The sequence below is a fragment of the Acomys minous genome (assembly GCF_964271855.1).
Source record: "Acomys minous genome assembly, chromosome: 17".
Classification (NCBI taxonomy): Eukaryota; Metazoa; Chordata; class Mammalia; order Rodentia; family Muridae; genus Acomys; species Acomys minous.
In genome coordinates this window covers 29,706,697-29,734,629 of record NC_140500.1, presented here as the reverse complement: position 1 = coordinate 29,734,629, position 27,933 = coordinate 29,706,697, and the positions used below count along the sequence as shown (strand labels likewise).

Below are 27,933 nucleotides of genomic sequence, written 5' to 3'. Positions count from 1 at the left end.
AGGCAGTGAGCACTTTTAATCCCAGCACTGGAGAAACAGAGGCAGGTGGATCTCCGTGAGTCCAAGGCCAGTATAGGTTACATAGTGAGTCTCAGACAAACCAAGGCTATACAGTAAGATATGTGTAACCCCAAAAGAAAAAGAGATGGATTGTGCGGGATTGCTGGGAGTATTAAAGCAGGTTATATTATCTACCCCTTAGCCGACCTCAATAGATTTAGCCACGAGTTGGAGGCGGAATGAACTGTCTGAGCCACTGTGCGCAGGCGCCCTGCACTAGGAAGCGGCGAGTCGGCTCTACGGCTGCGCACGGCTGGCTTTGCGGCTGCACTGCTTGACGGCTGCAGCACCGCCCCCAGGTTGCCGGGTAACGGTGGGCGCGCGTGGCCGCGTAAGGTAAGGCTGACGGGAGGTCGGGAGCCGGTGTGTCCCGCGAGTGTCCTGTGCTCAGCGTGTGAGCGGCCTCAGGCACGAGAGGGATGGGGGCTGCCTGTCACTCAAGCGCCCGTGGACACTGCGGGCTGCGGAGCACTTCGCTCTCGCTGACCAGTGCCGGCTGTCCCAGAGCCAAGCTGCTCTGCCTTGGCCCTCAGCCCTGCACCTCAGTCCAGGAGCTGTGCGGTGGGGAACACACATACAAGTGGGTTTTCAAATGATCAGGAGTCCACGAGAGGCTGAGGATGGGGCTCAGTTGTTAGCGTGTTTCTATTCTCAGCACCGCATCAAACCAAGAGTGCTGGTGCCCTCATGTTAAATCAATATTTGAGAAGTGGAGACGAGACGACCAGCTGTTTTTAAGGCCATCCTCAGCTTCGTACCAAGTTTGAAGCCAGCCTGGGCAAGGCGTGGCCCCGTCTCAAAATACATAAATAAATAAATAAAAAGAGATCACGGCAGAGTTTAGCCATAAGGGAGGCTTCTTTGACACCTGATCCAAGAGCGTTGGAAACTTTTGTGGACCCACCCCTTCCTTTATGGTGTGTGCTTGGGTTGGCGTTTAAGAGCATATAATGGGTTTGGGGCTGACCACTGGGTGTGATGGTTCATGCCTTTATCCACAGCACTTGGGAGGCTGGGGCAGAAGATCACAGTGAATTTAAAGCTAGCCAAAGCTACCTTGTGTCAGCAAAACCAAAAATGTCAAGTGAAAATTAGGCTAGCAGATCAAGGGGCAGAATGAGGGGCAGGCCTTCCTTTCGATGGACAGAAATATGCGCAGTGGTGCTTTGGGATCGGGTATGCCGAGGTTTGGGAAAAGTAACAATTGTTGCAGGTACTGAGAGTCACTTTTCTCACCTGTACAGTGGGAATTAGAGCAGTGGTTGGGCTAGGACTCTGGCTTCTTCCACAGAGCACTGTCCTTGAATGAACCAGGCCCTGGGTTCAATCCTCAGCGGTAGGAAAAAAAAAAAAAAAGCAAGTAACGGCTTTTGCATCCAGTCTCAGACCACTGACCTGGTCCGGTCTACCCTGTGCATGTATGCCTACATGTATGTATCTGCACTATGACCTGCAACATTTGAGTCCTTGGCTCCCCAAGGAGGCCAGAAGAGGGAATCTGGTCCCCGAGAACTAGAGTTGCAGTCACGGTGTAAGTCACCATGTGCATGCTGGGAAATGAACCCAGGCCTTCCGATGAGCATCCAGTGCACTTAATTACTAAGCCTCTCTCCATCCCCGCGCATGGATGTCTTTGTCATTTATTTGTCACTCTTCCTCTTCCTGTGAGAAGTTCCATGAAGCTGTCCTCTCATCTTGGCCAAGGCTTGTCATTTCCATCATCGTCGTCATCACCATCATTTGCCAGTGTTTGCCTGCCTGTATGTCTGGTCTGTGCACCACATGCCTGCAGTACCCACAGAGGCCAGAAGAGGGCATTGGATTCTTGGGACTAGAGTCACAAACGGGCATGAGCTGTCATGTGGGTGCTGAGAATGGAACCCGAGCCCTCTAAAAGAGCAGCCAGTGCTCCTGCCACATCATTTCTTTTTGATGGTCATGAAATGTTAAGGCCACCCACCTCAGGCTCAACCCGCCATTACCCAATGGATGCTGGTTTGAGGGCTAGGGCACACAGATCTTCAGTTGTATTTGTCCTTTGTGAGGGGATATGTAGGTGACCGTTAAGTTCCTTGTAACCTCTCAGTTTAAGTCGTGTGCAGACCTGACCCTAGACAGCTGCAGGTTCAAATCCTTCCCCCACCTGATGGTGTCATCTGTCTGTCAATTGGAGTGTACACATTTGCATGGTCTGTGGCTCAGCAATGTTGTGTGCCGATAGCCGACAGCAGCCTCATGTTTGTTAACTAACTTGCTTTCCTGTGTGTTCCGCACTTACTTTGTCTCGTTGGGTCAGTGTAAGACCCAGAACAAAGAGGTCTTTGACTTCAGCTTCCTTGGATCCTTCTAGGTAGTTTCTTACCTGTTTGGTAGCTGCTGTGTGGCGTCTTGCTCAGACGTAGACCACAGTGAACAGCTACAGCTGTGCCTGAGCAGGACCCTCAGAGAGGGCCTGGGCTCTGGACTCCATGGTCCCGCAGATACCCAGTGCCGTCATGCGCAGGGCCCTTCACAGGCCTCGCTGACCCAAAGGTTGCCATGGCTATGAAATGGCATCGCGGCCACTCACTTCGTAACCACTACCACCAGTGTCCTGGGTAATGCCACTGTGCCAGGCCCTGTCCCCAACACTGTGAGCCATGGCTGTGAGGGGCTGATTTTCTCCCCCTTCCCAGATGAGCTAAAGCCCAGAGGCTGTGGGACTTTGGTCCATGGTTTTACAGCTGAGAAGCAGCAGCACTGGGGAAGCCAGCACACAGTGTGGAGTACAGCATGGCCAGTCTGGCTTCAGAGTCCCCTCCCACCCCCCACTGGCATTTGCTGGAACAATGACTTTCCAGGGAACAAAGCCCTTAAATGACTGTGACCGTGCTACAGTCACCAACGTCCTTTAAAAGTGGGAGCCAGGCATGGCGACTCACACCTCAAGTTTCAGCACTTGGGAAGTAGAGGCAGGTGGACCAGGGGTTCATGGTGAGTTCAGTGTCGTCCTGGACCACACGAGACCCTGTGTCCATAAAGCTAACAAACAAACAAAAGTAAACCACTGGGAACCCTGCGAACTGACTGCCCCAAGGCTTATGATGTATCTAATGTTAGTCTTCAGAAGATGGAGGTCCCACTAGGCTCATTCTGCGGAGGACACTCTTGGTTTAATCTTTACATCCCTAGGACTTCTGAGTACTAGCAATCCCTGGGAGACACTGGAGGTGGTGGTCAAGGAAAAGAAAATACTTTGTCCTTTAAAGGCAGGGATTCCCAGGGCATGTGGTTAGGCCTTGGTGTTACCATAATTAGTTAAAATGATGGCACTGGCTTCTTGGAGGTCAGAGCGGCTGAGATACCCCTGGTGACCGATCTGCGTGTTCCTGTCCTTGTCACGCGCTGTCTTCTAGTTCTCACAAGCACGCTGCTTTAACCCCCAGAGACCAGGTAAACCTTGTTCTGAATGTGCCGGCTCTGTTGGTCTGCGGTTCCCGACTGGCTCTCCTCCTCTCTCTAGAGACCTGTTACCCTTGAAGAATGGCAGAGGCGGTCTTCCGTGCGCCGAAGAGGAGAAGAAGAGTGCATGAGAGTTACGAGTCGCCGCTGCCTATCCCCTTTGCTCAGGACCAAGGTGCGGGGAAGGAATTCCGAATATTCCGAGCTGAACTGATTAGCAGCCATGTGGTGGTGAGGGGCACAGAGGACATGGAGCAGCTCTATGGGAAGGTAAGCCCAGGCAGCCTCTGGTTCCTTCCTGGGGACACCCTGGGCAGCACCCCTCCTTCTCCAGGCCCCTCCCGGAATAAACCATAAGTGTCGACTCTAAAGCCTCTCCAGTGAGGCATGCCCAGCCACGAACCCACATCCCAACATCACGCCGGGTGAAGCGGTATATATTAAAGACAGACAAGTAATTTACAGAAAGGTAATGAGTAAAAGCGGCAGATCATCCTGCTGACCTCTGCCCTTTCCCGGAGGTCACTGCACAGTGGCTGGCACAGGGCCCAGCTCATGGGCAGAGCAGGGCCTGTGTAGAGGTCCCCAGGGTCTCTGCTCTCCTCGCTGGAGACCTCCTAGATGAGAATGACTTTTAGTTCTGTCAGTTATGGGCTGCAAGTGAGACTAGTGGCTTGTTTCCCCCAGCCCACCGCTGCTCCCGCCCACCCCCACCCCCACCCCCACCCCCACCCCGTATCCTTTTTATTGCCGGGTCATTTTAAAACCAGCCTGAGCCGGGCGTGGTGGAGCACGCCTTTAATCCCAGCACTCGGGAGGCAGAGGCAGGCGGATCGCTGTGAGTTCAAGGCCAGCCTGGTCTACAAAGTGAGTCCAGGACAGTCAAGGCTTCACAGAGAAACACTGTCTCGAGAAACCAAAAAAAAAAAAAAAAAAAAACCCAGCCTGATGGAGAGATGGCTCAACACCCATACACATGCAATTTAAATGAGTGGATCTTAAAAGCAATTGAGATGTAGCTTATAGCCATGAAGTTCACCCCTCATAAGCATACCTTTAATCCAGTGACTATCTATCTATCTATCCATATACATATACATATATATATATGTATATACATCCATATGTCCGTGTGTGTGTGTGTGTGTGTGTGTATGTGTGTATGAGAGAGAGAGAGAGAGAGAGAGAGAGAGAGAGAGAGAGAGAGAAGGAGAGGGAAGTGTCCTATCAGCACAGTACAGTTTTAGTATTTGTTTGTTTGGGGCTGGGGTTTGGGCCAAGGGCCTTGTATTCTACCTCTGAACTGTACATACCATCCGCACTAGTAAATGCTCAGGTCAGCTGATGGGCATCCTGCCTCTCTTTGCCTTCTCTAGAGGTTACAGTAAGGTCAGTGGCCGCAGCCCTAGGGCCCCTGGGGCCCTGGTGTGTTAGGACCTCATTGGATCCTATCTGTCTGCAGCTTCCTGCTGAGGCCTTTGTGAGTTTTTGGTTTGGTTTGGTTTTGGTTTTTCAAGACAGAGTTTCTCTGTGTAGCCTTAGCTGTCCTGGACTTTTTAGACCAGACTGGCCTTGAACTCAGAGATCTGCTTGCCTCCGCCTCCCAAGTGCTGGGATTAAAGGTGTGCGCCACCCTGCCTGGCCTGCTGAGGCCTTTGTTCACACCGTGCAAGGTGAACTGAGGCTTTACACATGCTGGACGATCTTTAATCATCATATTATTATTTGATTTTTTTTTTCTGTTTATATGTAATCAAAGGCGGGGAAAGTATGTATTTGGGGGAAACTAGCAGGAAAGAGAAGGACTCTTCCATTCCAGAGTAGGAAAGAATCCAAGAAAGCCTTTGTCTGCGGTGGGTACGGCTCCCACTCCCAGGCACAGCGCACTGCATTCTTGAGCCACATGTGAAAAGAAGCTGCCCCTGCCTGATCTGGCACCTTCAGGATGCCAGCTACAAGCCAGAGCGATCTGTCATGCGACAGAAGAGCTGGTACTGAGAGCTCTGAAGCTACAGAGATACATCTATGCATAAAGTACAGAAGGCCCTACACTCAGACCCCGGCACCCATGGGAAAGAATCAACATCGATCACATGCAGACATGTGCACACATGTACCTTCACTCTCACATATGCACACATGCACCTGCACACCCACATGAGCATGCATGCACTTACACATCCACATGGACACACACAGAGGTAACAGTGGAAATGTGTGATCATTAGAGAATTGGGGAAACCCGAGGCTGTTGAATAGTTCTTTTCTACATAACAACTGAGCATCAACCATGTTTTCTTCTCGGAAGGGTTACTTTGGAAAAGGCATTCTTTCAAGAAGTCGCCCGAACTTCACGATCTCCAATCCCAAGCTGGCTGCCAAATGGAAAGGTAAGACGTGCAGCTGCCATTGTTAAACATCCTAATGTGGGTCTGGTGGTGAGACAGCTCAGCAGATAAAAGTGCTTGCCAGGAATCCTCTGACCTATGACTTATATGTCCTGGTGAGATGGTAAGTTCTGGAAGACAGGCAATACTCACAGTGCTCCTGCCTGGAGAAGCAGCTACAAGAATTTGCATCAAAACAGTTATTTGGTCTGTATTAGTTTGACTTTTTTTTTTTTTTTTAAGAATGTCTTACTACTTAGCCCAGGATCTCCCTCCCATGTGCCAGCAGATGAGGCAAAAGGACCCCTTTGGTTTTTGAAAATGTGTGTCCCCTTTCTTCTGGAATGGTTGGAAGTCTTACTGACAATACAAGGCCCTAATTTCAACCATCACCCCTCAAAAAACAGAGAGAAGTGTTATCTGGCTTTTTTGTTATACTTTACCTGGCAGGATGCTTTGGGTAGGAAGTTTTGCCTGCCTGTGCCACTGTCAAAATGCGTTTGGTGTTTCATTTGTAGATGTGGAATTTACAATAACCATGGCATTGTTAAACATCCTAATGTGGGTGTGGTGGTGAGACAGCTCAGCAGATAAAAGTGCTTACCAGGAATCCTATGACCTGAGTTAGATCTCCTGGGCTCTGTGTTAGTTTAGTTCTCTAGAGGAACAGAACAGTGTGTGTGTGTGTGTGTGTGTGTGTGTGTGTGTGTGTGTGTGTGTGTGTGTGTAGGGAGTTATTAGAGTGTCTCACAGCCTAGTGGTCCAGCTAGTCCCACAGTGGCTGTCTTGTCTCCTGACAGAAAGTCAAGAATCCATAGTCATTCAGTCCACAATGCTGATGTCTCAGCTGGTCTTTAGTACCTTGGAATCCTGAGGAAGTAGGTCCTAACCCCGGTGAAGAATGCCTCAGCAGCCTGGGAGTGGTGGCGCACGCCTTTAATCCCAGCACTCGGGAGGCAGAGGCAGGTGGATCGCTGTGAGTTTGATTCTGGTCTACAAAGCAAGTCCAGGACAGCCAGGACTAACACAGAGAAACCCTGTCTTGAAAAAAACAAAACAAAAACAAAAACAAAAAAAGGATACCATAGCAGCAGGATGGATGAACTTCCTCAGAATAAAGGCCAACAGGCAAAAAGCAAAAGGATCCATCTTCAGAGTCCTTTTATAGGGCCTATCACCAAACAGTGTGGCCCAGATTTAGGGTGAGTCTTCCCTCCTCAAATGATCCAATCAAGGAAAATCCCTCGAACATGTTCCCGGCTGCTTGTGAGTTTTTTGTTTGTTTGTTTGTTTGGTTGGTTGGTTGTTGATTTTTGTAGTCAAACTGCCACAGACCCATATAGTAGAAGGAGATAACCGAGTTGTCCTCTGACCTCCATGTGTGCTATGGCACATTCACACCCAGACACACAAATAAATGTAGTTTAAAATTTAAAACTAATTAATGTGCACAGCTCCTTAATTCACAGTTCTTTTCTCAATACATTTTCCAAGGCATCTTTGTGATAATTAATTAAGCAATACCAGTAGATTAAAATAATAAAAGAATTGCCAGGCAGAGTGGTATATGCCTTTAATCCCAGCACTCAGGAGGCAGAGGCAGGCATACCCCCCCACACAAAAAAATACATTAAAAATTTTTTTAAATAATAAAAGAGGCGGCCATGGTAGTCTACATCTGTAATCCCAGCACTCAAGGGGCAGAGGCAGGCAGTCACTGTGAGTTCAGGTCCAGCCTGGTCTATGAGTGAGTCCAAAACAGCCAAGGCTACACAGAAACCCTGTCTCGAGAAGCCGAAAGAAAGAAAGAAAACATTTCTTTAAAGCTAATACAGTGACCCAGACCTATAATCCCAGCAAGTAGGACACTAAAACTGGAGGATCAATACCTAGAGACCTAACTTCAACAGAAAAGCAAAAAAAACAACAAAAGGGAGGTAGGGGTGGGGGGCAGGGCAGCGAGTTGTGAAATGATTGATGTAAGAAAGTATAGAAATTACCAGACTCAGGCATTAGCTCAGATGGAGGGACTGTCCTCTCACACACTTGTGCTTCTGAGCTGGGGCTCTGAGGGCTCATCTGAGCCAGCAGGAGGGTGTGGGCACACGAAGGACAGCGGTCAGGGCCTGCCTGTGGCCAATAGACAGTCATCATCCAGCAGTGTGACTGCATCTTTAGGGTTTTAGTGGGTTTTGTTCCCTCTAAGGATGTCTGTCTGGAGCTAATAGAACGTCTTTCTGTTCCAGGTGTGCAGACAGACATGCCTATAATCACCTCGGAGAAGTAAGTGAGGGCGGCCTTGGCTTTGGTACAGCTGTGTCTGGTGTTAGGCAGTCTGTGGTGACCTTTGTTTTCTCCTGGTGGTAGAGAATGCGTGAAAACTGAGTCTGAACTTAATGTGGCTCAAATCCCATGTGAAATGTGTGGCTTGTTCAGGTTACCCCCCCCCCCCCCGAAACACCTGCTGCTATCATGTCTACAATGTGTTATGATGAGGTCCTGAGACACTGGGACTGAGCAGGCCTCCCAGCCCACATGGGCAGACGGTCCTTCCCTCTTGGCTGCTCTACACTGCAGGGTCAAAGGGTTTCACAGAAGTTCCTGTCAACTGCTCTTAGATATTCTGGAAGCACTTCCCCTGACTCTACAGACACCTGCACAGTGCCCAGCTAATCCCAACGTGCCCATGGTCTTGCCCATGCATCACCTCTCCCATAAGTTTTCCCCTCCACAACCCCCTCCACTGTGCCAAATAGTGAGCCTATGGCCTCTTCTATGCACCATCTCTCACAGGATATCCATGTCTCACATCTCTCTGTGGCCTGGACTTAGTGGTCCATTGATAAGACTGGGACTTAGTGGTGGCTCATGCCTGTAATATCAACACTGAGACAGGAGGATTGCTTTGAGTGCAAAGCCCCTTGTCTTGAGCTGTCTTATCTTGCTGTACTGAAATACCATGACCAAAGCAACCTGGGGAGGAAAGGGTTTATTTGACTTATTTTCCACATCACAGTTCATCATGGATGGAAGTCAGGGCAGAAACTCAAGCAGGGCAGGAACCTGGAGGCAGGAGCTGGTGCAGAGGCCATGGCGAAGCGCTACTTACTGGCTTGCTCAGCCTGCTTTCTTATAGAGCCCAGGGCGACCAGCCCAAGGATGACACCACACACAACAGGCTGGGTCCTCCCTCGTCAATCACTAATTAAGAAAATGCTCTCCGGGCTTGCCTGCAGCCAGATCTAATATAGGCATTTTCTTGATTGAGACTCCCTCCTCTTAGATGGCTTGTAGCTTGTATGAAGTTGACATAAAAATAACTAACACACCCCTTTCTCATAAAACAAAACAATATTTGGGCCTATATGTGTGTGCAATAACTAATCTTGGGTGTCAGTTGAAGATTACTTCTGTCAGATTGGTCTCCGAGGCCATTTTCTCAACTGCTAATTGGTGGAGGAGAGCCTGAGCCCCCTGTGGGTAGTACATCCCTAGGCACGTGGTTCTGGGCTGTAGAAGAAAGCTAGCCAACTGAGGTAGAGAGCGAGTCTGTAAGCAAAGTTCCTCCACGGCCTTTCTTTCCATTCCTACCTCTGGTCTTGTCTGGAGCTCCTGCCCTGGTACCAGTGTGCTCTAAGGTAAAATAAACCCTTTCCCCACCACGTTGCTTTTAGTCAGAGTGTTTCACAACAGAAAGTGAACTTGAACTATGCATCAGGCTAATCATTTCTTTCCATATCCAGTGATGCTCCTGGGCAGTGTGAAAAATATTGATGGGAATTCACTTTCCAGTACTAAACAAGTGGTCTTGCATTATGGATGGAGTGTCTGCCAGACACAGTGTGACAGCCAAGATTAAAAATAAGACAAAACGGGTCCCAGGGAAAGGCAGCACTCCCTGCCTTAGTTACCGGCATCTCTTGGTGATAAAATGACACTGATTTTCATACTTTGTTAAATGGGGGTTAATTTTGTCAGAGTAGGCAAATGATCAGAGGGACAGTGTTGCATGCTCGTTGCTGGACAGCTAGATGCAGGAGAATGTGAAGGAGGCAAGCTGCCTGAAGTCCACCCTTCAGGAAAACTCAACATCTTGGTAGGCCACCTTGTTGACTCTTTTGTCACTTTGCTGTCACGGAGTCCAGACGTGTGTGTTATTGATGGTGTTTGGCAGGTATCAGCATCGAGTGGAATGGGCCATGGATTTCCTGCATAGACAGGGCCATGATGAGAGCGCTGTGCAGAAGATCCTCACAGAGTACACAGGACCACTTGAGCTTCCGTGCAGGAAGGGGGAAGAAGAGACCCCACGGCATGACCCGCTGGACTCTGAGGCCGACCCCTCCCTGGAAGACAGAGTGGGAGAGGACAACCTTTCTGTGATCCCTGGAGGCGCTGGACAGTCAGATGACCTGCAGGGTCTCAACACACACTCAGACTGCCTGCAGGAGGGGCCTGGCCATGGTACACTCGCTGTGGCTCGTCCATCTAGCCTTAATGGACATGTGGTAGAGGACCCCACGGTTCTGCCGCAGGTCCCCTGCCTTAGCCAGAAAGCCCTCATCGCCCAGGATGGCCTTTGGCCTGAAGGCAGCAGCCAGGCAGCGGGAGAGAAAAGTGACGCTCATGAGTACGTGCTCGTAGAGGAAGAGCAGTGTGATGTCCAGGAGGAGAAGGCGGCCCCAGATGAGAAGGTATGATGTAACAGTACTGTGCTCCCCTCATCTGGGCTTCAGTTACAGCCAAGCACAGTCTGAGAGCATTGCTGTTTGTCTTGGTTTTTAATTTTTTTTTGGTTTGTTTGTTTTTTTTGTTTGTTTTTGTTTTGTTTTGTTTTGTTTTTGAGACAGGGCTGTCCTGGACTTGCTTTGGCTGTCCTGGACTTGCTTTGTAGACCAGGCTGGCCTGGAACTCACAGCAATCCACCTGCCTCTGCCTCCCGAGTACTGGGATTAAAGGCGTGCTCCACCAAGCCCGGCTTTGTCTTGGTTTTTTAAAGAGAGAGTCTGCATTCTTTATTGCTCATTGCATGGTTGAGGATCCCTCTTTTTTACTAATCACTGTTGTTAACTTTACCCATGACTGGATGTGGGTAGGAAACCTACAGCAGTATGGTCAGTGCTACCTGTGATTGCAGGCATCCACTGAGACTGGAACATGTCTCTGTAGAGAGGAGGGCTGCCAGTCACTTCCCCAGAGCAATCTGCTGCTGGCCAATATCAGCCTCCCCAGATGCTGTTCATTTGCCACTGGGCAGGCCTATCGTCACACTGGGCCTTATGAGGTTTCTGAGACCAGCGCTGAAGCACAGCTCTAGTTGCACAGCCATTGTGAGGGATGTTTCCACTAAAATTCAAGTTTAAAAAATAATAAGTTAAAGCAAAACCAGTAATTCTCTGCACCTTGTTTGGGAGAAGAAATGCAGTGTAATCGCCTGATCTCAGGCATAGCTGAGAGGATGGAGTTCTCGACACCTAAGGTAGGCACACAGCTTTAGTAGAAGACACTCAAGTTCAACAATGGAGTTATCACTTCTGCAGGGAAATCCACGGGCTAGCGTTAGCAGCAGAGAAAGCAGAACGTCCTCTCTACATAGGCTTTTTTTTTGTTTTTGTTGTTTTGTTTTGCTTTGTTTTGCTTTGCTTTAAAATCTATTTTTCACAGATTTTACCCAGCATCATGGAAAACCCAAAAGAAACACCTGACAACATTCTGAAATTTTGATGAGAAAAGAACTCAAGTTGGATGTGGTGGTCCATACCCAAATCTCAGCACACCTGATGCAGGAGGGCTGTGAACTCAGTCTGGCCTGGGCTACGTAGCCCATTGAGTTTATGAAAAGATGCTCACTTGGGAATTCAATCTTTATGACAGGTGTGTCCCAGGTGGCTGACTTGTTACCTCACCGCCCCTTTTCTCTTTCGTTGTAGTTGCTGCAAAGAAAGAGACTGGTGTGCAGAAGAAATCCATACAGGATCATTGAGTATCTGCAGCTCAGCCTAGAAGAGGTATGTGTGCATCTCACTGCCTCGGCCCTGGGAGAGTTCAGCCTGTGCACTGTGCACTGTGCACCGGAACCCACCTCGCAGAGTGGCTCTGTATAGAATGCTGAATGTTGAAATCACCGGGCCGGATGCTGATTCTCAGCCTGTTGCGGCATCTGAGTGTGTTGGATCTGGGCTATAGCTCTGTGACATCACTAAAATGGTGTGTGAGAGCTCTGGGTTAAACCCTCAGCAAGGAAACAAGCAGTTTTAAATATTTAAGGAGCTTGTATGAGCCCTCCCTCCCTCTTTTCTCTTCCCTCTTCCCTCCTCTCTCTCTCTCTCTCTCTCTCTCTCTCTCTCTCTCTCTCTCTATATATATATATATATATATATATATATATATATATATATATATATATATATATATATCCTCATCCTTCTTTTTAGATAGGGTCTTGCTATATAGCCCAGGCTAGCCTGAATTGACAGCCCTCCTGCCTCAGGTGTGCTGGGATTTGGGTGTGTACCGCCACCCAACTGGAATCTTTCTTTTTTTTATCCAGGTTTCAGAATGTTGTCAGTGTTGTCAAGTTTTCCTGTTATTTGTTTGGTTTCGTTTGTTGTTTTGAGGCGGGTATCACAGGGTAGCCCTGGCTGCCCAAGAACTGATTGTATAGACAGCTGTCCTCAAATGCTCAGAGACCTCTCAGCAGCCTCCCAAGCGCTGGGAGCACAGGTGTGCAGCACTATGCCCCGATAGTTTTCATCAGCTTTTAAATATTCATCCTTATTAAAATGTGCTTAGCACACCAGTTCATTCATTTGAAGTGTGTAGGCCGGGTGTTGGTGAAGGTGACTGGCAGAGTATCTGCCTGGTATTCACAAGGCTCCGGGTCAATCCCCAGTTCTGCAAAAAAACACACACACACACACACACACACACACACACACACACACACGCACTCCACCTGCTGTGGCCACATGTGCCTGTGGTCCCAGATACTTGGGAAGCTGAAGAGGATGATCATTTGCATCCAGAATATCAAAGCCAGCTTGGACAGCACAGCCAGACCCTCCCCCCCCCCCAAAAAAAAGACAGAAAGAAAGAGATTAAAGTTTCTTACCCAGCAGAGCCAGCAGCTTTTTATATGCTTGTGTGGCTCTGATTGCGTACTGACTGGTGAGTGAGTGACCACACCCCAGTCATTTCCTTCTGCAGAATCACTTAGTGTGCTCCACTCCGTGAGTAAGCTGCATCCTACACACTACAGCACACTGCCCCTCCGCTGTGTCCCTCTAGTGTGTAGTCGCGCTCTGCCGAGACCCCGCCTTCTTGCTCCTGTCTTTCTGCTGTAGGAGGCAGTGGGCCCTTCCTGAGCTTCACGGTAGCTCTGCAGCACCACAGCTCTTGGCAAACGTGGAGGTCTCTGGAGAAGTTGGTCCAGGTGGTCGTCTCAGAGCTGCGTCTGTAACCCTCCATGTCCTGGCCTGGCACCAGGGTCACCTTCACTTCAGCACCCAAAAGGGAAAACTTGCCGGTGATGCCAGCTCCACAGACTTCCCTTCCCTGCCTCGTGAGGACTTGATTCCAAACAAAATACCTCAGTGAGGTTGGAGAGGTCACAGTTAAGAGCACTGGCTCCTAACCTCAAGAGGACCCAAGTTCTGTTCCCATCACCCACATGCTGACTCACAGCCGTCTGTTGCTCCAGTTCCATGTGATCTAATGCCATTTTGGCCTCCTTGGATCCCTAGGGCACACATAGTGCCCACACATGGCGAAGTACCCATATACATAAAAGTAAGCATAAAAACAATTTAAACTGCCTCAGTGAAGGCTTGAACCCAGGCCTGCCGGACCTCATTCATCTCCACTGGGACCCCCAAGGCAGGCTCCTTCTTTGTACTGCACCGTTCTGAACCAAGAAATACAAATTTGACAAAATGAAGGGAGCTTGTCCATCTGGGAACCACTTTATCTTTTCCATGGTGTTTCTGGTCACCCTGGTCCATCTAGAAACTGCAGCACTCACTGTCAGAAATTGGTGGTGGCAAGGGTGATGTCAAAGCAAGGTCACAGGCGGTTTGGTGGGGCTGTGGGCGGCACTGAGAGAATGCATTCGATCTGTCTCTGGACGTGTAGGGCCCTGGAGAAGGGAGCCAAGGCAGATGCAGAAGCCTCCAGTGGATCCAGCTGCCTAGGCCTAAGCCAGAGCAGGGATGGGGGTCCCCTTCAGTCTTTCAACTGAGCCCTCACCAGAGGGGAGCTGAACTGTCTTGTAGGGTGAGGGGCGATATCAGTCTGTGCTCTGCTTGATTTGATCTTCTTAGAGAGAAGCATGGATGAAAGGTATTTCTAGGCAAAAGCAAGTGCTCTGCAGGAGACAGGCAAAAGAGTTGCTTGAGCCTGTGGTGAGGAAAGGGCCGTTAACACCGCAGAGAGCAGGAATGGTCCTTGGAAAAGTAGGAGCAGGAAGGGCTGGACATATTCCCAGAGCCACCACATCCTGCTTTAAATAGTCTTTTTATGAAAATTAAATGTTTTCTAAATCAAAATTCAGAATATTAGTCCTGTTTTGCAGATCACTGTGAGGCTTGGCTATGATGGGGTCCGCTGTGACCTCACCACAGGCTTTGGCTATCCTGCCTCCTCCTGTGTCCTCCCCACCACAGGCTTGGGCTATCCTGCCTCCTCCTGTGTCCTCCCCACCACAGGCTTTGGCTATCCTACCTCCTCCTGTGTCCTCCCCACCACAGGCTTTGGCTATCCTGCCTCCTCCTGTGTCCTCCCCACCATAGGCTTGGGCTATCCTACCTCCTGCTGTGTCCTCCCCACCACAGGCTTGGGCTATCCTGCCTCCTCCTGTGTCCTCCCCACCACAGGCCTGGGCTATCCTGCTTCCTCCTGTGTCCTCCCCATATAGCAAGAGCACAAGTAGGGCAGATAGTCTTGAGTTTGGCACCCAGGAACTCCAGACAGCCTCGGAGAACTACAGTGGCCAGTGGCTCTGGGCGGTTCCGAGGTCACTGAGGTGCTAGGCCCTGCACCCTCTGATCCCTGGACACTTGCGCACACTTCAGCTTTCTGGCCCCTTGTTGCCTTGTGTGCACCAGCTTGTGACAGGAGGGGACAGTAAGGAAAGAGGCCAAGTCCTGTTTGTACTCAAGAGTCCCCTGCACTGAGCCAGGAGGCAGGGGCCATTTTTAATGAGTTGTGGTTAGCATGTTTCGTGCCTTTTAAAATACTTTGATGTGATAGTCAGGTTGGGATGTAGCTTACAGGGTGGTTGAGGCATGCAGGAGACCCTCAGTCACCAGCACTGCAGTTAATAAAATACAGAGTAACCTCAGTGTCACTATAAGGCTATCGTTCAGTGCTGCCCACAACCGCATCTCCTGGGCGCCTGAGGGTCATAGATCCTGACTGTCCTGGACAGAAGCCACAGCACGTGCCTGTTAGCATTGGATCAAGGTTTGGTGGCATGCTGGCTTTGTCAGAAAGCTATTTTTATTTCTGTTGGGTGATGCTGGGGTGAACCAAGGGCGAGTGAGGCCTTGCTTCCCCACTAAGGCTCACACCCACCCTAGGAGACAGCAACAGCAATTCTAATGAGAACTTTGCTTTGTTGTAGGCTTTCTTCCTGGTGTACGCCCTGGGATGCTTAAGTATTTACTATGAGAAGGTAAGTTTCTGTGCAGACACATCTCATATTTCCCCTGTTGCAGGAGCTTTTAAGCAAATGTGTCAACTGACTGAAAAAAAATCAGGAATTGCCTTTTTCCTGTAAGGCTCCACTAAGGAGCCTTAGTTGGAGCAGTTCCAGCAGGCACAGGGTGACCCATTTAGCTTGAGTTATGGAAGGAAAAGGAAACTGGTATGGACCGGTACTGACATCACCAACAAAACACAAAGTTGTAGGCGGATTGCAGCTCAGGAGCAGGGTGTCTGCTTGGCACATTCAAGGCCTTGGGTTCCGTCCCCAGCACTGCAAAACTAATCAAAGTCACCTCTGTATGGTTGCTACACATGCTGTGTGTCAGACCCTTTAAATTCACTGTTTTTTGTTTGATTTTTTAAAAAATGTTTTGGTTTTGGTTTTCTTTTATTTTTATGTCTCTAGGCATTTTGCCTGAATGTTTGTGGACCCCATGTGTGCTCGGTGTCCACAGAGGCCAGCGAGGGCATTGGAGGCCCTGGAACTAGAGCACAGACTGTTGTGAGCCGCCATGTGGGTGCCTGGAATGTGCTAGGATCGGTGCTCTTACTCAACCACTGAGCCATCCCTCCAGACGTCTGTTTTTGAGTCACGATCTCCCTCTGTAGCCTAGGCAGGCCTGGAACTCACTGTGTGTAGCCTCGGCTGGCCTAGATCTTGAGACAGCTTTCCTACCTCAGCTCTCTGAGTGCTGGAATTACATGTGTGAGCCTTGGCGCCCAGTTTGCCTCTACGGTTTCCGGTCCTTTCCACCTCTTGGTAGGAGCAGCATTAACAAGCTACCTGCGGCTCAGAGAACACAAGTAGCTCAGCCAAGGGCACCTGGCGAGTGTGGCTAGACCCAGCTGGTAAACCCGTGTGTGTGTGTGTGTGTGTGTGTGTGTGTGTGTGTGTGTGTGTGAGACTTCCGTGTCTGTGGTTTCACCTTTGTGAGGGTGTTGCCATTGCTGACCTCTAGATAGAGGAGGGAGCCTCTCACTGGACACTTTTGGGATTTGGTTTAGTTTTTAATTTGGAACCTTGCTGACATAATGTCTTTTCAAGGAAGAGGAAGGGAGACAAAAAGGCAGCAGAAGCGTTTGTGTTTGCTTCTTGGGGATCCTCAGGCTCCCTGCTAGACTCCACCTTCTTGGGGAGACTTAGTGAGGGACTGAAGCCACACATGTGTGGGCAAAACCTAACCCTAGGTGTTTATGAGAGCTGTTTGTTGTCTGAGGACAGAGCCCAGGGCCTTGTTCACACTAAGCATGCTCCACCAGTGAGCTGCGTCCCAGCCATATTTATGGAATTAAAGCCTAGGCTGAGCTGAACTAAGTGTATCTCACTGAGAGACTGAGCCCCAGACAGCTGACGAGTTGATGGAACGGGAAAGATTTTGCAAACCCACCCAGATACTTGTCGTTTTCTCATGGAACCTGGGGAACACTGCAAGGGGAAAGAGAACCATCAGCTTAACATGACCCATTCCTAAGGTTGCTGAGATGGACCGCACAGGAGCGCCTGTGTTGGGAGGAGCCACACACAGTAGTTGCTGTCACGTAGACAGCGTGGGTCAGGTCTCCTGAAGGGGTGAATCCCTCTTATTTGTCTCCATTGCTGCTGCAGTACCACGACAGTCTAGATGTCAACTCCCTTACTGAGCAGGAGTGATTGCATGCAAACTAATGTCTCTTTTTAAAACAACTTAGGAGCCTTTAACAATAGTGAAGCTCTGGCAAGCCTTCACTGCAGTCCAGCCCACCTTCAGGACTACCTACATGGCCTACCACTACTTCCGAAGCAAAGGCTGGGTGCCCAAAGTGGGGCTCAAGTACGGAACGGATCTGCGTGAGTAGCCCCTGGTGTGTGCGTGGCAGATGTGAGGAGAAGCTCAGCCCAGTTCCCCTGGGAGGTGGGGTTAGTTGTCTGTGCTGGTGGTGACTAGGACACCATTGCTGGGTGTTTGGTTGGGATGGGCTAGATCCAGAGAATGAGAAGCCGACGTGCTAGGGAAGCCTATGAGCAGACGCAGGCTTCCCTAATCATAGACAGGAGGTCTATGGCGCCTGCTTGCAAAAGTAACTTTTCTTCACCTGCTTCAATTGTCTTGGAGGATTACTGCCTCTGTCTGCTAACCTAGGCCTAGTCCTGGAAGCTTCTAGCCTCCCCAAACAACCTAACCTAGGCCTAGAATGTTTTGAGCCTCTGAGACTTGCTGCTTAATGAGCTCACCCTTTCTTGTCCTTTCTGAGCTCTGGACTGGCTGCTTCAACTCAGCTGTTCTGGCTCAAACTCCTCTCCCAACTGACTTACTTAATCTGGCTTCTCTCTTTGCCCCAGAATTGCTCTGTTCAGACTCAAACAACTCCAGCATCAGCCCTAATCTCTTGACTCCTCATTTTCTGGCTCATTCAGTCTTCACTTGAGCGAGCTCTCTCTGCAATCTGTCTTTCTATTACTGTACCAGTAAAACTGCCTTCTCTCTCTCTGCATTGTCCCTTAAGTAGCTTCCCTGTCCTCTCTCTCTCTTCTCGTGAGAGTTAGGTGTATCCTATTCTGTCAAATCTTCTCTGATTTGTCACCTTTTCTGCCACTCAATTAGACATCACTTTCTAACATGGGTGCTTCCTCCTACAGACTAACTTTACCTTCCTTTGGGATCAAAGGCATGTACCATCACACCTGGACCTAAGCTTTTCTTTACCTGATATTTGCTCTATACCAGGCTGGCCTTGGACTCAGATCTGTTTGCCTCTGTCTCCTGGATTAAAAGTGTGTTTGTATTCCAGCCCGGATCGCACAGACCTAGGTCTTTGGATGTGATCTCTTGCCAGAGCAGCCATGTTCTGAATTAACATTCCTCTACACCCACTACACTCAGCCATGAGCTTGTGTGATTTCAGTCAGGCCTGTTTCTTGCAGTTTCACTTGCCTCATCCTCCATGGCAAGAGTCCTGGAGCTGTGATGGCAGCCCCAGCTGCTGTTTATTGAGCACGTGCTGCCAGACTTGGTGCTGTACTTCCTGTGCCACTCCTCATGGCAGCCCTTTGCTCTTCTGTATGTCACGTGTGCTCCTTACTCCAGTGTGGAGAGGAAAGGCCATGTACCCTCAGTGGTTTCCAGGGCCAGTCACTTTCAGGCATTGGATTCCCCTGCAGGTTCATAGACCCATCTACATGTCACTGCCTCCCCAGTGACCCTTGGGGGACATGAGCAGGGTAAGGGAGAGTCTGGGAAGGGCTCGCTGGGCAGGGCAAATAGCAAGCCCAGAGGTTGACACAGGACACACTCAGCAGGTCTCAGGAACGGCACAGAGGCAAGATTATGGGCAACACGGGTCCCAAGGGAGTCAGGCTGGGGCCAGATCCAGGATGTTTGGGGATGAAAAGTCTTCAAAGTGGGAGCCTCTGAGTACTGTCTTACCAGTGACTGAAGAGAACCAAAATGGAGAAGCTTGTTGTTGCCGCTGGGCCTGACAGCCCACCAGCAGATGGGTGTGGCACTTGTATATAAAGGAACCAGGTGGCTTCTGGGCACTGGCTCATCCTTGGTGTGTTCAGTGTGTCTGGTGGAGGCACAATTAAGAGTCCTCATCTGAAATGCTTGGGCCACAGGAGCATTTTCGGTATGAGGCCCTTATAGGATGACGGCTCTTGGGAAGGGACCTGAGTCTAAACAGATGTCACCTGTGGTTTGGGTCCACCTTACACACTAGGCTGCACTAAATACTCTCTGCCTTTTTAATGGTTTTATGCACAAGCATATCTTCACGCTGTGGTCTGTCAGTGCTCAGCAAGCTTCAGATTGGGGCCAGAGGTGGAGCATGGTGTTAGGGCTTCAGCTTTGCACACCTGAGACGAGGAAAATTCAGGTTTTGGAGCTTCAGAGATTAGTGATGCTCTCCCTGAGTGAAAGAGGAGACAGCAGTCCTGGAGAGCAGGGCCACCGTGACAACCCCCGGGTGCCACAGCTGTCGGGGACCTGGGCTAGGAACCATCTGTCTGGGGTCCCCTCCAGCTCTGGGGTCATTCCTCATTAAATCACCAAACCCCACTTCCATATGGGCCACACAAGTAAGGGCATAAGAGCTTCCTGAGTCTTTTCAGAAGTGTTTTAGGGATCAGGTAAAAGTGTTAAGGTATTTGAGAGCCCCCAAAAGTTACCGCTTTTGAAGTCTTAAAGCTGTCAGTTTGTTCGCTATGTTTCTGAGCCTTCTAAAATAATCCAAAGAATGTCAGTGCAGCCTTTAAAGTTCTTATGCTGAGGCTAGGGAGATGGTCAGTGGCTCAGGGCACTGGCCGCTCTTCAGAGGACCTGGGTTTGATTCCAGGCACCTACATGGAGGACAACAACCATCTGTAACTCCAGTGCCAAGGGATCTTCCTTCCTCTTCTAGCCTCTGTTGGACACCAAGCACACACGTGTGCACAGAAATGCATGCAGGCAACACACACTCGTACATGCACACATATAATTAGAAATAAATAAACATTTTAATGCTCTAAAATAGGCTATGCTTAAGTTGTTGTTACTAAAACTCTTTCCCAGGGTGGAGACAGAAACAGTGTCCACCGTTCTTCCACTGTTCCAGGGAGGAACTGAAGCACAGTTCTGCTGGGAACCAGCCAGCTTACTGGGCTTCTTTGTAGGTGAGGAGTGACTTAGAGTGGTGTGGGTGCTCCCCCCAACAGGCCACACCTAGAAGGCCCTTACCTCAAAGGATGAGGGCTCACCCTGTAGACCCCCTCCCCCATACCCTAGTCCTCCCAGCCTATATACTCTAGGCCACATGTAATTAAGGCAGAGTTGCATACAATAGGTGGTAGGCAGTACTCTGGACACTCAGGTGAGGGTCTTAGGACCCTCCCCACCATTTCTCCATGGTGGGTGTAAACAGTCCACAAGCATGGCTGATGCTCCTTTTCCAAGGAGGCCTAGCTGACTCCCCCAGGGAGTTGCTTGGCTCAGAGGACAGTCACTCACAGCAGCTGGAATCCTGGGATAGTCCTCACATGGCACCCGCAGCCCTAAAGTTCTTTTCTGGACAGTGTTTAGTGGGTCTACGCAACTGTCCCTCGAGGGGAAAGGCCTGCAGGTTGCACACAGATGGCACAGTGAACTGGGCTCAAGTTGCTGGAGGTAAATTTCAAGATAGCCATATTGGTCCCAGATCATGTTTGTGCAGGGGATGGCCCTGTTTTGTTTCTCTTTTACTTCCTTTCCTTCTCTTTCCTGTGATTGCAGCCACTCTGCCTACCTAGCAGGTCTCCACCATCCTCGTCCTGAGAGTGAAACGGGGCTTAAAGCAATCAGCAAGGCTGCCCAGTGTGCTAAGAGGCAGCATGGGTAACAGAGCTCTTGGGTCCACAGCCAGCTCTGCCTCTTGCTGCCTGCATGACCTCAGCTGGTTTCTTAATTTGCCTGAGCTGTCTTATCATGCCTTGTGATGTTGATAAACACGTCTTTATAGAGCACTTTGAGAAGGGCTGGCTGAGATGCGCTCACATGACTCACGATTTTGTCAAAGCATAGTGATGCCCCAGAATGTGGGGTAAAGATGCGCATTTGGTTTCAGATGTGGATTCAGTGGGCGGAGAAAACCTTCGTTTCCTTGGATACTTCACTTTTCGTCTGGTATCTTGAAATGGAGTTTTACTGCTTTGCCCTGGCCACTCTCACTGTTGAACAACCGTCCTGGCTCCGCCTCCTGACTAGCTAGACTACGTGTATGTCCCACTGTACCCAACAATGCCTTCATTTTAGAATCTTAAAAACTGGTTCAGAGAACCAGGCGTGGTGGCGCACGCCTTTAATCCCAGCACTCGTGAGGCAGAGAGGCAGGTGGATCTCTGTGAGTTCAAGGCCAGCCTGGTCTACAAAGTGAGTCCAGGACAGCCAAGGCTACACAGAGAGACCCTCTCTCAAAAACAAAACAAACAAACAAACAAAAACTGGCTCAGAGGGGCTAGTAACTGGCCTAAAGTCTCACAACCCAGGGTGGCAGAGACTGGGCAGAAAGCAATGGTCCTGGTCTACTTTCATCCGTTGCTGAACCCCAACAAGTAGAAAGTAGTTTGAATGCATTTGAATATTCACTTGATGGGCACTGAGTGAGGAGTACTGAAACACAGACACAGGAAATGGCAGCGTGACCACAGAGCAGAGACTACACACAGCAGACTGGGCAAAGGGTCCTGCAGTGTTCTGGGGGGAAGGGAGGTGCGGGGAGAGAGGTCTCTGAGCTGACTTCAGGACCACTGTCTCCATAAAAGAAATTGTGTCCATTTCTCACAGGAAACAAGCTTTGCTCAAATTTTCCTCTACTGGGGACCAAGGGGGCAGCCAGTGTCACGGGCCTAGCACACGGCAGCAGGTCTGGTGTAGGTGTAGGTTAGAGATTTCAGCCTTCAGGGCTCAGCCATAGCACTCGTTGTTCATGTATAAATGTCAGGCCTGCGATGAGCATCTCCGCGTAGCTCTAGACCAACTCTGACCGGGCTTCACAGTCCTGGCTTCTTCTCCATCTTTAACACGGGCTCTCAGGATCACTCACTAAGTGCTGAGCTCTGGACGTGACACAGCTCAGGGCCAGGCTGGCTGCTCAGGGACTGAGAGTCTGGAGGACGCTAGCCAGTCCCTGCCTCCAAGGGACTGTCCTCAGCCTCAGGCTCCTTCAATGAGAGGCTCTTTTGATCCCTACAGGCTGGCTTCACCGCTTCGTGAGTCAGATCCCATGAGAAAGGCATGGGTGGGGAGGTTATGAACCTTTCATAGCCTCTTGGCTGAATTTCTTACTTATTTACTTATTTTAGTTTTTATTTGTTAGTGTGTGCATGGACTCAGGTTCGCATGGGCGCAGGCCACGGTGTGAGCATAGTGAGCGCAGGCTTGCGTGGACACATGTACTATGTATGCGCATTCATACCAAGCATGTTTACCTGCTGAGACATTTCGCCAGCCCATGCCTGTGAGTGTGTGAGGCATGCAAATGACTGCAGGTAAGCGTGTGCGTCAGGAGGTCGGAGGAAGGTGTCAGGTGACTTTCTCAGTCACTCCTTACCTTATTGCCTTGCAGGCCTCTCAGTGAACCAGAACAGAAGCTTACTGTTCCAGCTGTGCTGGCCAGCAAGCTCTCGGGATCCACCTACCGCCACCCCATGGTGCTAGGGTTACAGGCATGCCCCGACCTTCCCTCACTTTTTGTGTGGTGCTGGCAATTGAAACTGTCTACATATCCAAACAGCGCATGCTCTTACCTGTACGCCATCTGCAGGCCCTGAGCGCCTACATTTGACTAGCCAAAAGGCTGAGAAGTGGCCCTTCACTTTCCCTGAAAACTGCCCATCTCCAGTGCAACACCTGCCACACATGGAGCAGAGGGTGCCCACCCTCACTCTGAGTTTGGTTGATTTGGACTGAGTCACAAATGCTGTACATTCACTGGACTTTATGTTCTCTCTACCTCCTCACACACACGGAGAAAGACAAGACCTACTGTGGCTAAGAGTGTGGCCTGGGCAGAGCGAACCACGGCATTCAGTCCCCAACACCAGAAGAAAACCGAAAAGATTGGCTTGTACTTGGCTCTGGGAGTTGCTTGTGAGATGGACGAGGCTGTTGGGGTTGGGGCAGCAGATTTGACTAGCTTTCTCGTTGCCAGGATGAAAGAGTTTGGATGTGAAGCCAGGCTGGGTCACACAGTGAGCTAGTATTAGCTCGTTCTGTTGTGGTTGTGATGGATAAACATCTCCTTTCTTTCCTTTGCAGTGCTGTATCGGAAAGGCCCTCCATTTTACCACGCAAGGTTTGGAAATTTTTTTAATAAATAGAAAGAACCTAAGGAGCTGAATGTTGGTGGTGCATGACTTTAATCCCAGCACTTGAGAGGCATAGGCAGGTGGATCTGTGTGAGTTCAAGGCCAGCCTAGTCTACAAAGTGAATCTAGGACAGCCAAGACTACACAGAAAACCCCGTCTTGGGATTTAAAAAAGAAAGAAAGAAATATCTGCCTTTGGGTCTAATATTCAGTGTTTCAGAGGCAATTAAAAGTCATATTCTTTTCGTTTTTTAAAGATTTATTTATTTATTACTTATACAATATTCTGCCCATATGTGTGTTTGCAGGCCAGAAGAGGGCACCAGATCACATTATAGATGCTTGTGAGCCACCATGTGGTTGCTGGGAATTGAACTCAGGACCTCTGGAAGAGCAATCAGGGCTCTTAACCTCTGAGCCATCTCTCCAGCCCCAAAAGTCATATTCTTGCCGGGCATGGTGGTGCATGCCTTTAATCCCAGCACTCAGGAGGCAGAGGGAGGCTGATTGCTGTGAGTTCAAGGATAGCCAAAGCTACACAGGGAAACTCTGTCTTGAAAAACCAAACTAAGAAAAAACAAAAGTCATATTCTTAGCTAGGCAGTGGTGGCACATGCTTTTAGTCCCAGCACTTAAGAGACAAAGGCATCCTCTGGGCTGGAGGCCAGCCTGGTCTGCAGAGTAAATTCCAGGGCAACCAGGGCTACACAGAGAAATTCTGTCTCAAAATGCCAAAAGAAAGAAAGAAAGAAAGAAAGAAAGAAAGAAAGAAAGAAAGTCAGTCATATTCCTGGGGCTGAAGAGATGACTCAATGGTGAAGAGCCATGGCTGCTCTTCCAGAGGACCCAGGTTCAGTTCCCAGCACCCACGGGGATGCTCACAACAAAAGGATCCAATGTCTTGTTCTGGCATCCACAGACACCAAGCATAATTTTTCAAATGTATGTACATTGGTGTTTTGCCTGCATGTATGTCTCTATGAGAGTGTTGGATCCCTTGGAACAAAAGTTACAAACAGTTGTGAGCTGCCATGTGGGTGCTGGGAATTGAACCCAGATCCTCTGGAAAAGCAGTCAGAGCTCTTAACCTCTGAGCCATCTCTCCAGCCCAAACATCTATACTTATAAAAATAAAATATATCTCTTTAAAAAGTCATGTTCCTGGCCAAGTGTGGGAGCACATGTCTTTAACCCAGCACTCAGAGGAAGAGGCAGGTGGAGCTCTTTAAGTTTCAGGTCAGCCCAGTCTACAGAGCAAGTTCTGCAAAGCATAGTGAGACCCTGTCTCAAAACAAAACAAGCATGCTCCCACAGGCCCCAGGCAGGACCTGGGGTGCAGCTTGATGGTAGACTGCTTGTGAGAGGCCATGGGTCCCATGATGAGCGCTGCAGGAAATTACAGCGCACCGGCCTTGTTACACTGTACACAGAATGAGCAGCAGTATCCTGGCTCCGTGTCAAACATCACGTTAGTCTGTGTACAACCCTCAGCGCATATAGTGAGCATCAGTATCCACACCGGGAGCAAGGTTTCTATTCTCCCGCCAGTCAGTGCGCCTGCGGTCATCCTGAAGGAGGCTCGCTTCCTGCCAGCCAGTCATTGTTGTCTCTTGATGGTCTAGGCTTTTAGCAGCAGCGGTGCAAAGTTTTCTGTCTTAGTTCCTGGTAGGACACACTATTCTGTGAACAGGTTAATTCTGTGGCTTTTCCAAAATGGCTCTCTTCGTCTTGTAGCTATTCTGTCATCATAGAACTCGTGGACGACAACTTTGAGGGCTCCCTTCGCAGACCTTTCAGCTGGAGGTCACTGGCCGCCCTGAGCAGAGTCTCAGGGAACGTCTCTAAGGTAACCCAGCTTTAGCCTTGCCTGTCACTTACGTAGTTCCATTGTTTTCCTCTTAAACTTAGTAGAACTTTTTAAAGTGGGAATGTGGGGAATGGGGTTTGCGGTTAGGAGCACTTGTTGCTCTTGCGGGGGACCTGAGTTCACCCAGCGCCCACATCAGACACCCCACAACCATGTGTAGCTCCCAATTCAGAGGACCTGACACCCTCTTCTGGCCTCTGTAGGTACCTGCATTCACATGGTGCACACATACATAGATGCACACGTAAATAAAAATAAGGTTGGTTTTGTTTGTTTTTTTTTTTTCAAGTCACCCAGGGCTCAGTGACTAAGAGCTCACGCTGTCCCTCCTGCCAGAACACCCACATCAGCCATCTCACAGCTGCCATGGCTCCAGAAGCTTCCTCCTGGCTTCTGCAGGCACCTGCATTCACGTGAGCATGCCCACACAAAGACACACAGACTTGCACATAGTTACAATAAAACAATAAGAAATGTCAAGCTGTTTGTGCAGCCGAGCGTGGTTAGTGTACAACTGAGCACACCCCTGTGACCCCAGCACTAGGCCAGTGGAGGCAAGAGGGTCATGAGTCTGAGCCAGCCTGGTCATCCCTCATCTGAGGGCATGTGTGGTGCTGTATGTATTTTCCACCTTAGATATGTAAGCGGCTTGTCTGCTTGGTCACGTTCGCACACCCTCTCCACCACTGTAAAACCCAGGTCTTTAGAGAAGAGTCAGATACAGGGAGAGGTGGGGTGCCTGCTTCCCTCCCACACACTGACACATCCAATGTCCCTTTGTGAAGCATACAAACCGTGCCTTCTTTTCTCGGCAGGAGCTGATGCTGTGTTATTTGATTAAGCCCTCTACCATGACTAGCAAAGACATGGAGACCCCAGAATGCATGAAGAGGATTCAGGTTCAGGTGTGTGACGCAGAGACAGATCCACAGCATCCCAAGAGCCTGTGCACCCACGGCATCCTTGGCAAGCCTACCAGGAATGATCTTCCCTCAGTGGCGAATGCTTCCAGCCTTTAAACCTCTCTCACCTTCTTCCCACCAAGCCTATTAGACTCCCCCACTACACAGCTCCAGCCAGCCTATCTGTTGCTCCTCCATCTTCAGCTGTAGGTCGGCCACCTCAGCAGCCAGGCCAGGGTCCCCACAGGTCTCACGCCTCAAACTTCTCATGTGACTTCCTTCAGTGCTGAGGGTGGAACGCAGGGCCTCACTCACGGTAAGCGCCTGCTGCGCCCCTGAGCCTCACACACCAGACACCCCCCGCCAGCGGTCCCGGCTGTGGTCCTCTGCTGGGGCTGTAAGGTCATCGCTGAGTCACCAGTGTTTGTTAGTCTCTCTGTGCCCTTCCGCACTGCCCACTGCCCGCAGGACTTTCTTGCGTCCCACCTAGCTAGTGTGTGTTTGTTTTCCTCTGTGTGCTCATGTTGCGCCCTTCCTGGTCCCAGTCGGACACCCTTGTCAGTCTCCAGGGCTCCAGGGCCACCTCCCTCCATTTGTTCTGATCTTTTCTAAGCTGGTGGTTCATAAAATGTCAAAGTCCACTGAACACTTCCCACGGCTGACCGACAGGTACCAGTGTGTCCTTGACCGGGCCCTAGGGTCAGGCACTAGCCTTGGCTGCTGCTGTATGCTGGGAGGCTAGTTCAGTGGTGACAGGGCAAGGTTCCCATGTGAAGGTTATGGTTACACCTCACACTTCCTGTCTCTGTCAAGACTGGGAAGGGAGGCCCTGCAAACCAGCTCTTAGGAACAGGCAGCTGTGACTTTACCTGCTTGGGACCCCCATTTCCATGTCTGAAGTCCAACCCTCATTTGCTCTGTTGCAGGAGGTGATTCTCAGCCGATGGGTTTCTTCCCGAGAGAGAAGTGACCAAGATGAGCTTTGACCTTTCAACCTCAGAGTCCACAGTTCGCTAGCAACTCTTGTCTGTGCGGCATCAGTTTGCCCGGAAGGAGCTTCAGCACATTTGGGGATCACTGGGCCCCGTGATCTATTGCTTTAAAGGGAGAATCTATTCCTGTGGCTCAGCTCACCCAGGGACTTCAACCAGTAACCCACATGACTGAAAATCCATCAGTGGTTTAGAAGCCTTGAAATACTGCGAGACTGATATGCTCTCAACGAACTCGTTATTTGACAGGTTTGTGCGTCGAACACCAAATTATACAGTATTAGCTATTAAATTTTATCTTGCTTTGGGAAACTTTTTTAAAATAAAAATAAACAGTGAAGTTTTTGGAGAGAGAATGAATGAAGTCAACATTTAGCAGAATGTGGCATTGTTAGCCTCTGCGTCTGGGTTCGAGAGCAGAGAAAATGTTGCCTGAGGGGCATTTAGGCACCGTACTCAATTTTTTGTGTTGCTAAAGCAGCATGCCTGATGTTAGATAGCACATAAAGAAAAAAGGGTTATTTGGTTCATGCTTTTCATGCCTAGAAAGTCTAAACAGCATGGCGCAGGCCTGGCACTTGGCAGCATCATAAAATCTAATCAGAAAGTCTGAGTCCACGTGCCGCATCAGCACCAGGATCATGGGTAGCCTTGGGATAGTGCTCTCCTTGAGCCTCAGTTTCTTCATCTGTGAAATGGGGATAGGGGCGGGGGAGATGGCTCAGGGGTAAGAGCACTTGCTACCCGGCATGAGGGCCTGAACTTGAACCCCGGCACCAGATAA

The 27,933-nt window shown here is 49.8% G+C and overlaps 1 protein-coding gene across 2 annotated transcripts; it reads left to right on the top strand.

Annotated features, from left to right (window-relative positions):
• The first annotated feature begins 305 nt into the window (after positions 1-305).
• On the top strand, positions 306-27,498 carry TSEN2 (tRNA splicing endonuclease subunit 2). Of its 2 annotated transcripts, none has more exons than XM_084765199.1 (12): positions 306-396; positions 3,563-3,771; positions 5,810-5,891; positions 8,135-8,171; positions 10,063-10,582; positions 11,819-11,896; positions 15,508-15,558; positions 17,280-17,418; positions 23,339-23,375; positions 25,123-25,234; positions 26,071-26,160; positions 27,084-27,498. In XM_084765199.1, the coding sequence occupies exons 2-12, from the start codon at positions 3,583-3,585 to the stop codon at positions 27,141-27,143; spliced, it is 1,395 nt and encodes a 464-aa protein (XP_084621325.1). In that variant the 5' UTR covers positions 306-396; positions 3,563-3,582; the 3' UTR covers positions 27,144-27,498. The 2 variants fall into 2 exon arrangements, with proteins under 2 accessions (XP_084621325.1, XP_084621326.1); XM_084765200.1 differs by having other exon boundaries at positions 325-396; positions 3,486-3,771.
• The last annotated feature ends 435 nt before the right edge of the window (positions 27,499-27,933 follow it).

What these genes read in the sequence shown, in the direction of transcription:
- TSEN2 (XM_084765199.1), top strand. Translation starts at nt 3,583, where the DNA reads ATGGCAGAGGCGGTCTTCCGTGCGCCGAAGAGGAGAAGAAGAGTGCAT. An exon ending in TGCAGCTCAGCCTAGAAGAG is followed by an intron (nt 11,897 to 15,507) that starts GTATGTGTGCAT and finishes GCTTTGTTGTAG; the next exon opens with GCTTTCTTCCTGGTGTACGC. An exon ending in CCTCCATTTTACCACGCAAG is followed by an intron (nt 23,376 to 25,122) that starts GTTTGGAAATTT and finishes TTCGTCTTGTAG; the next exon opens with CTATTCTGTCATCATAGAAC.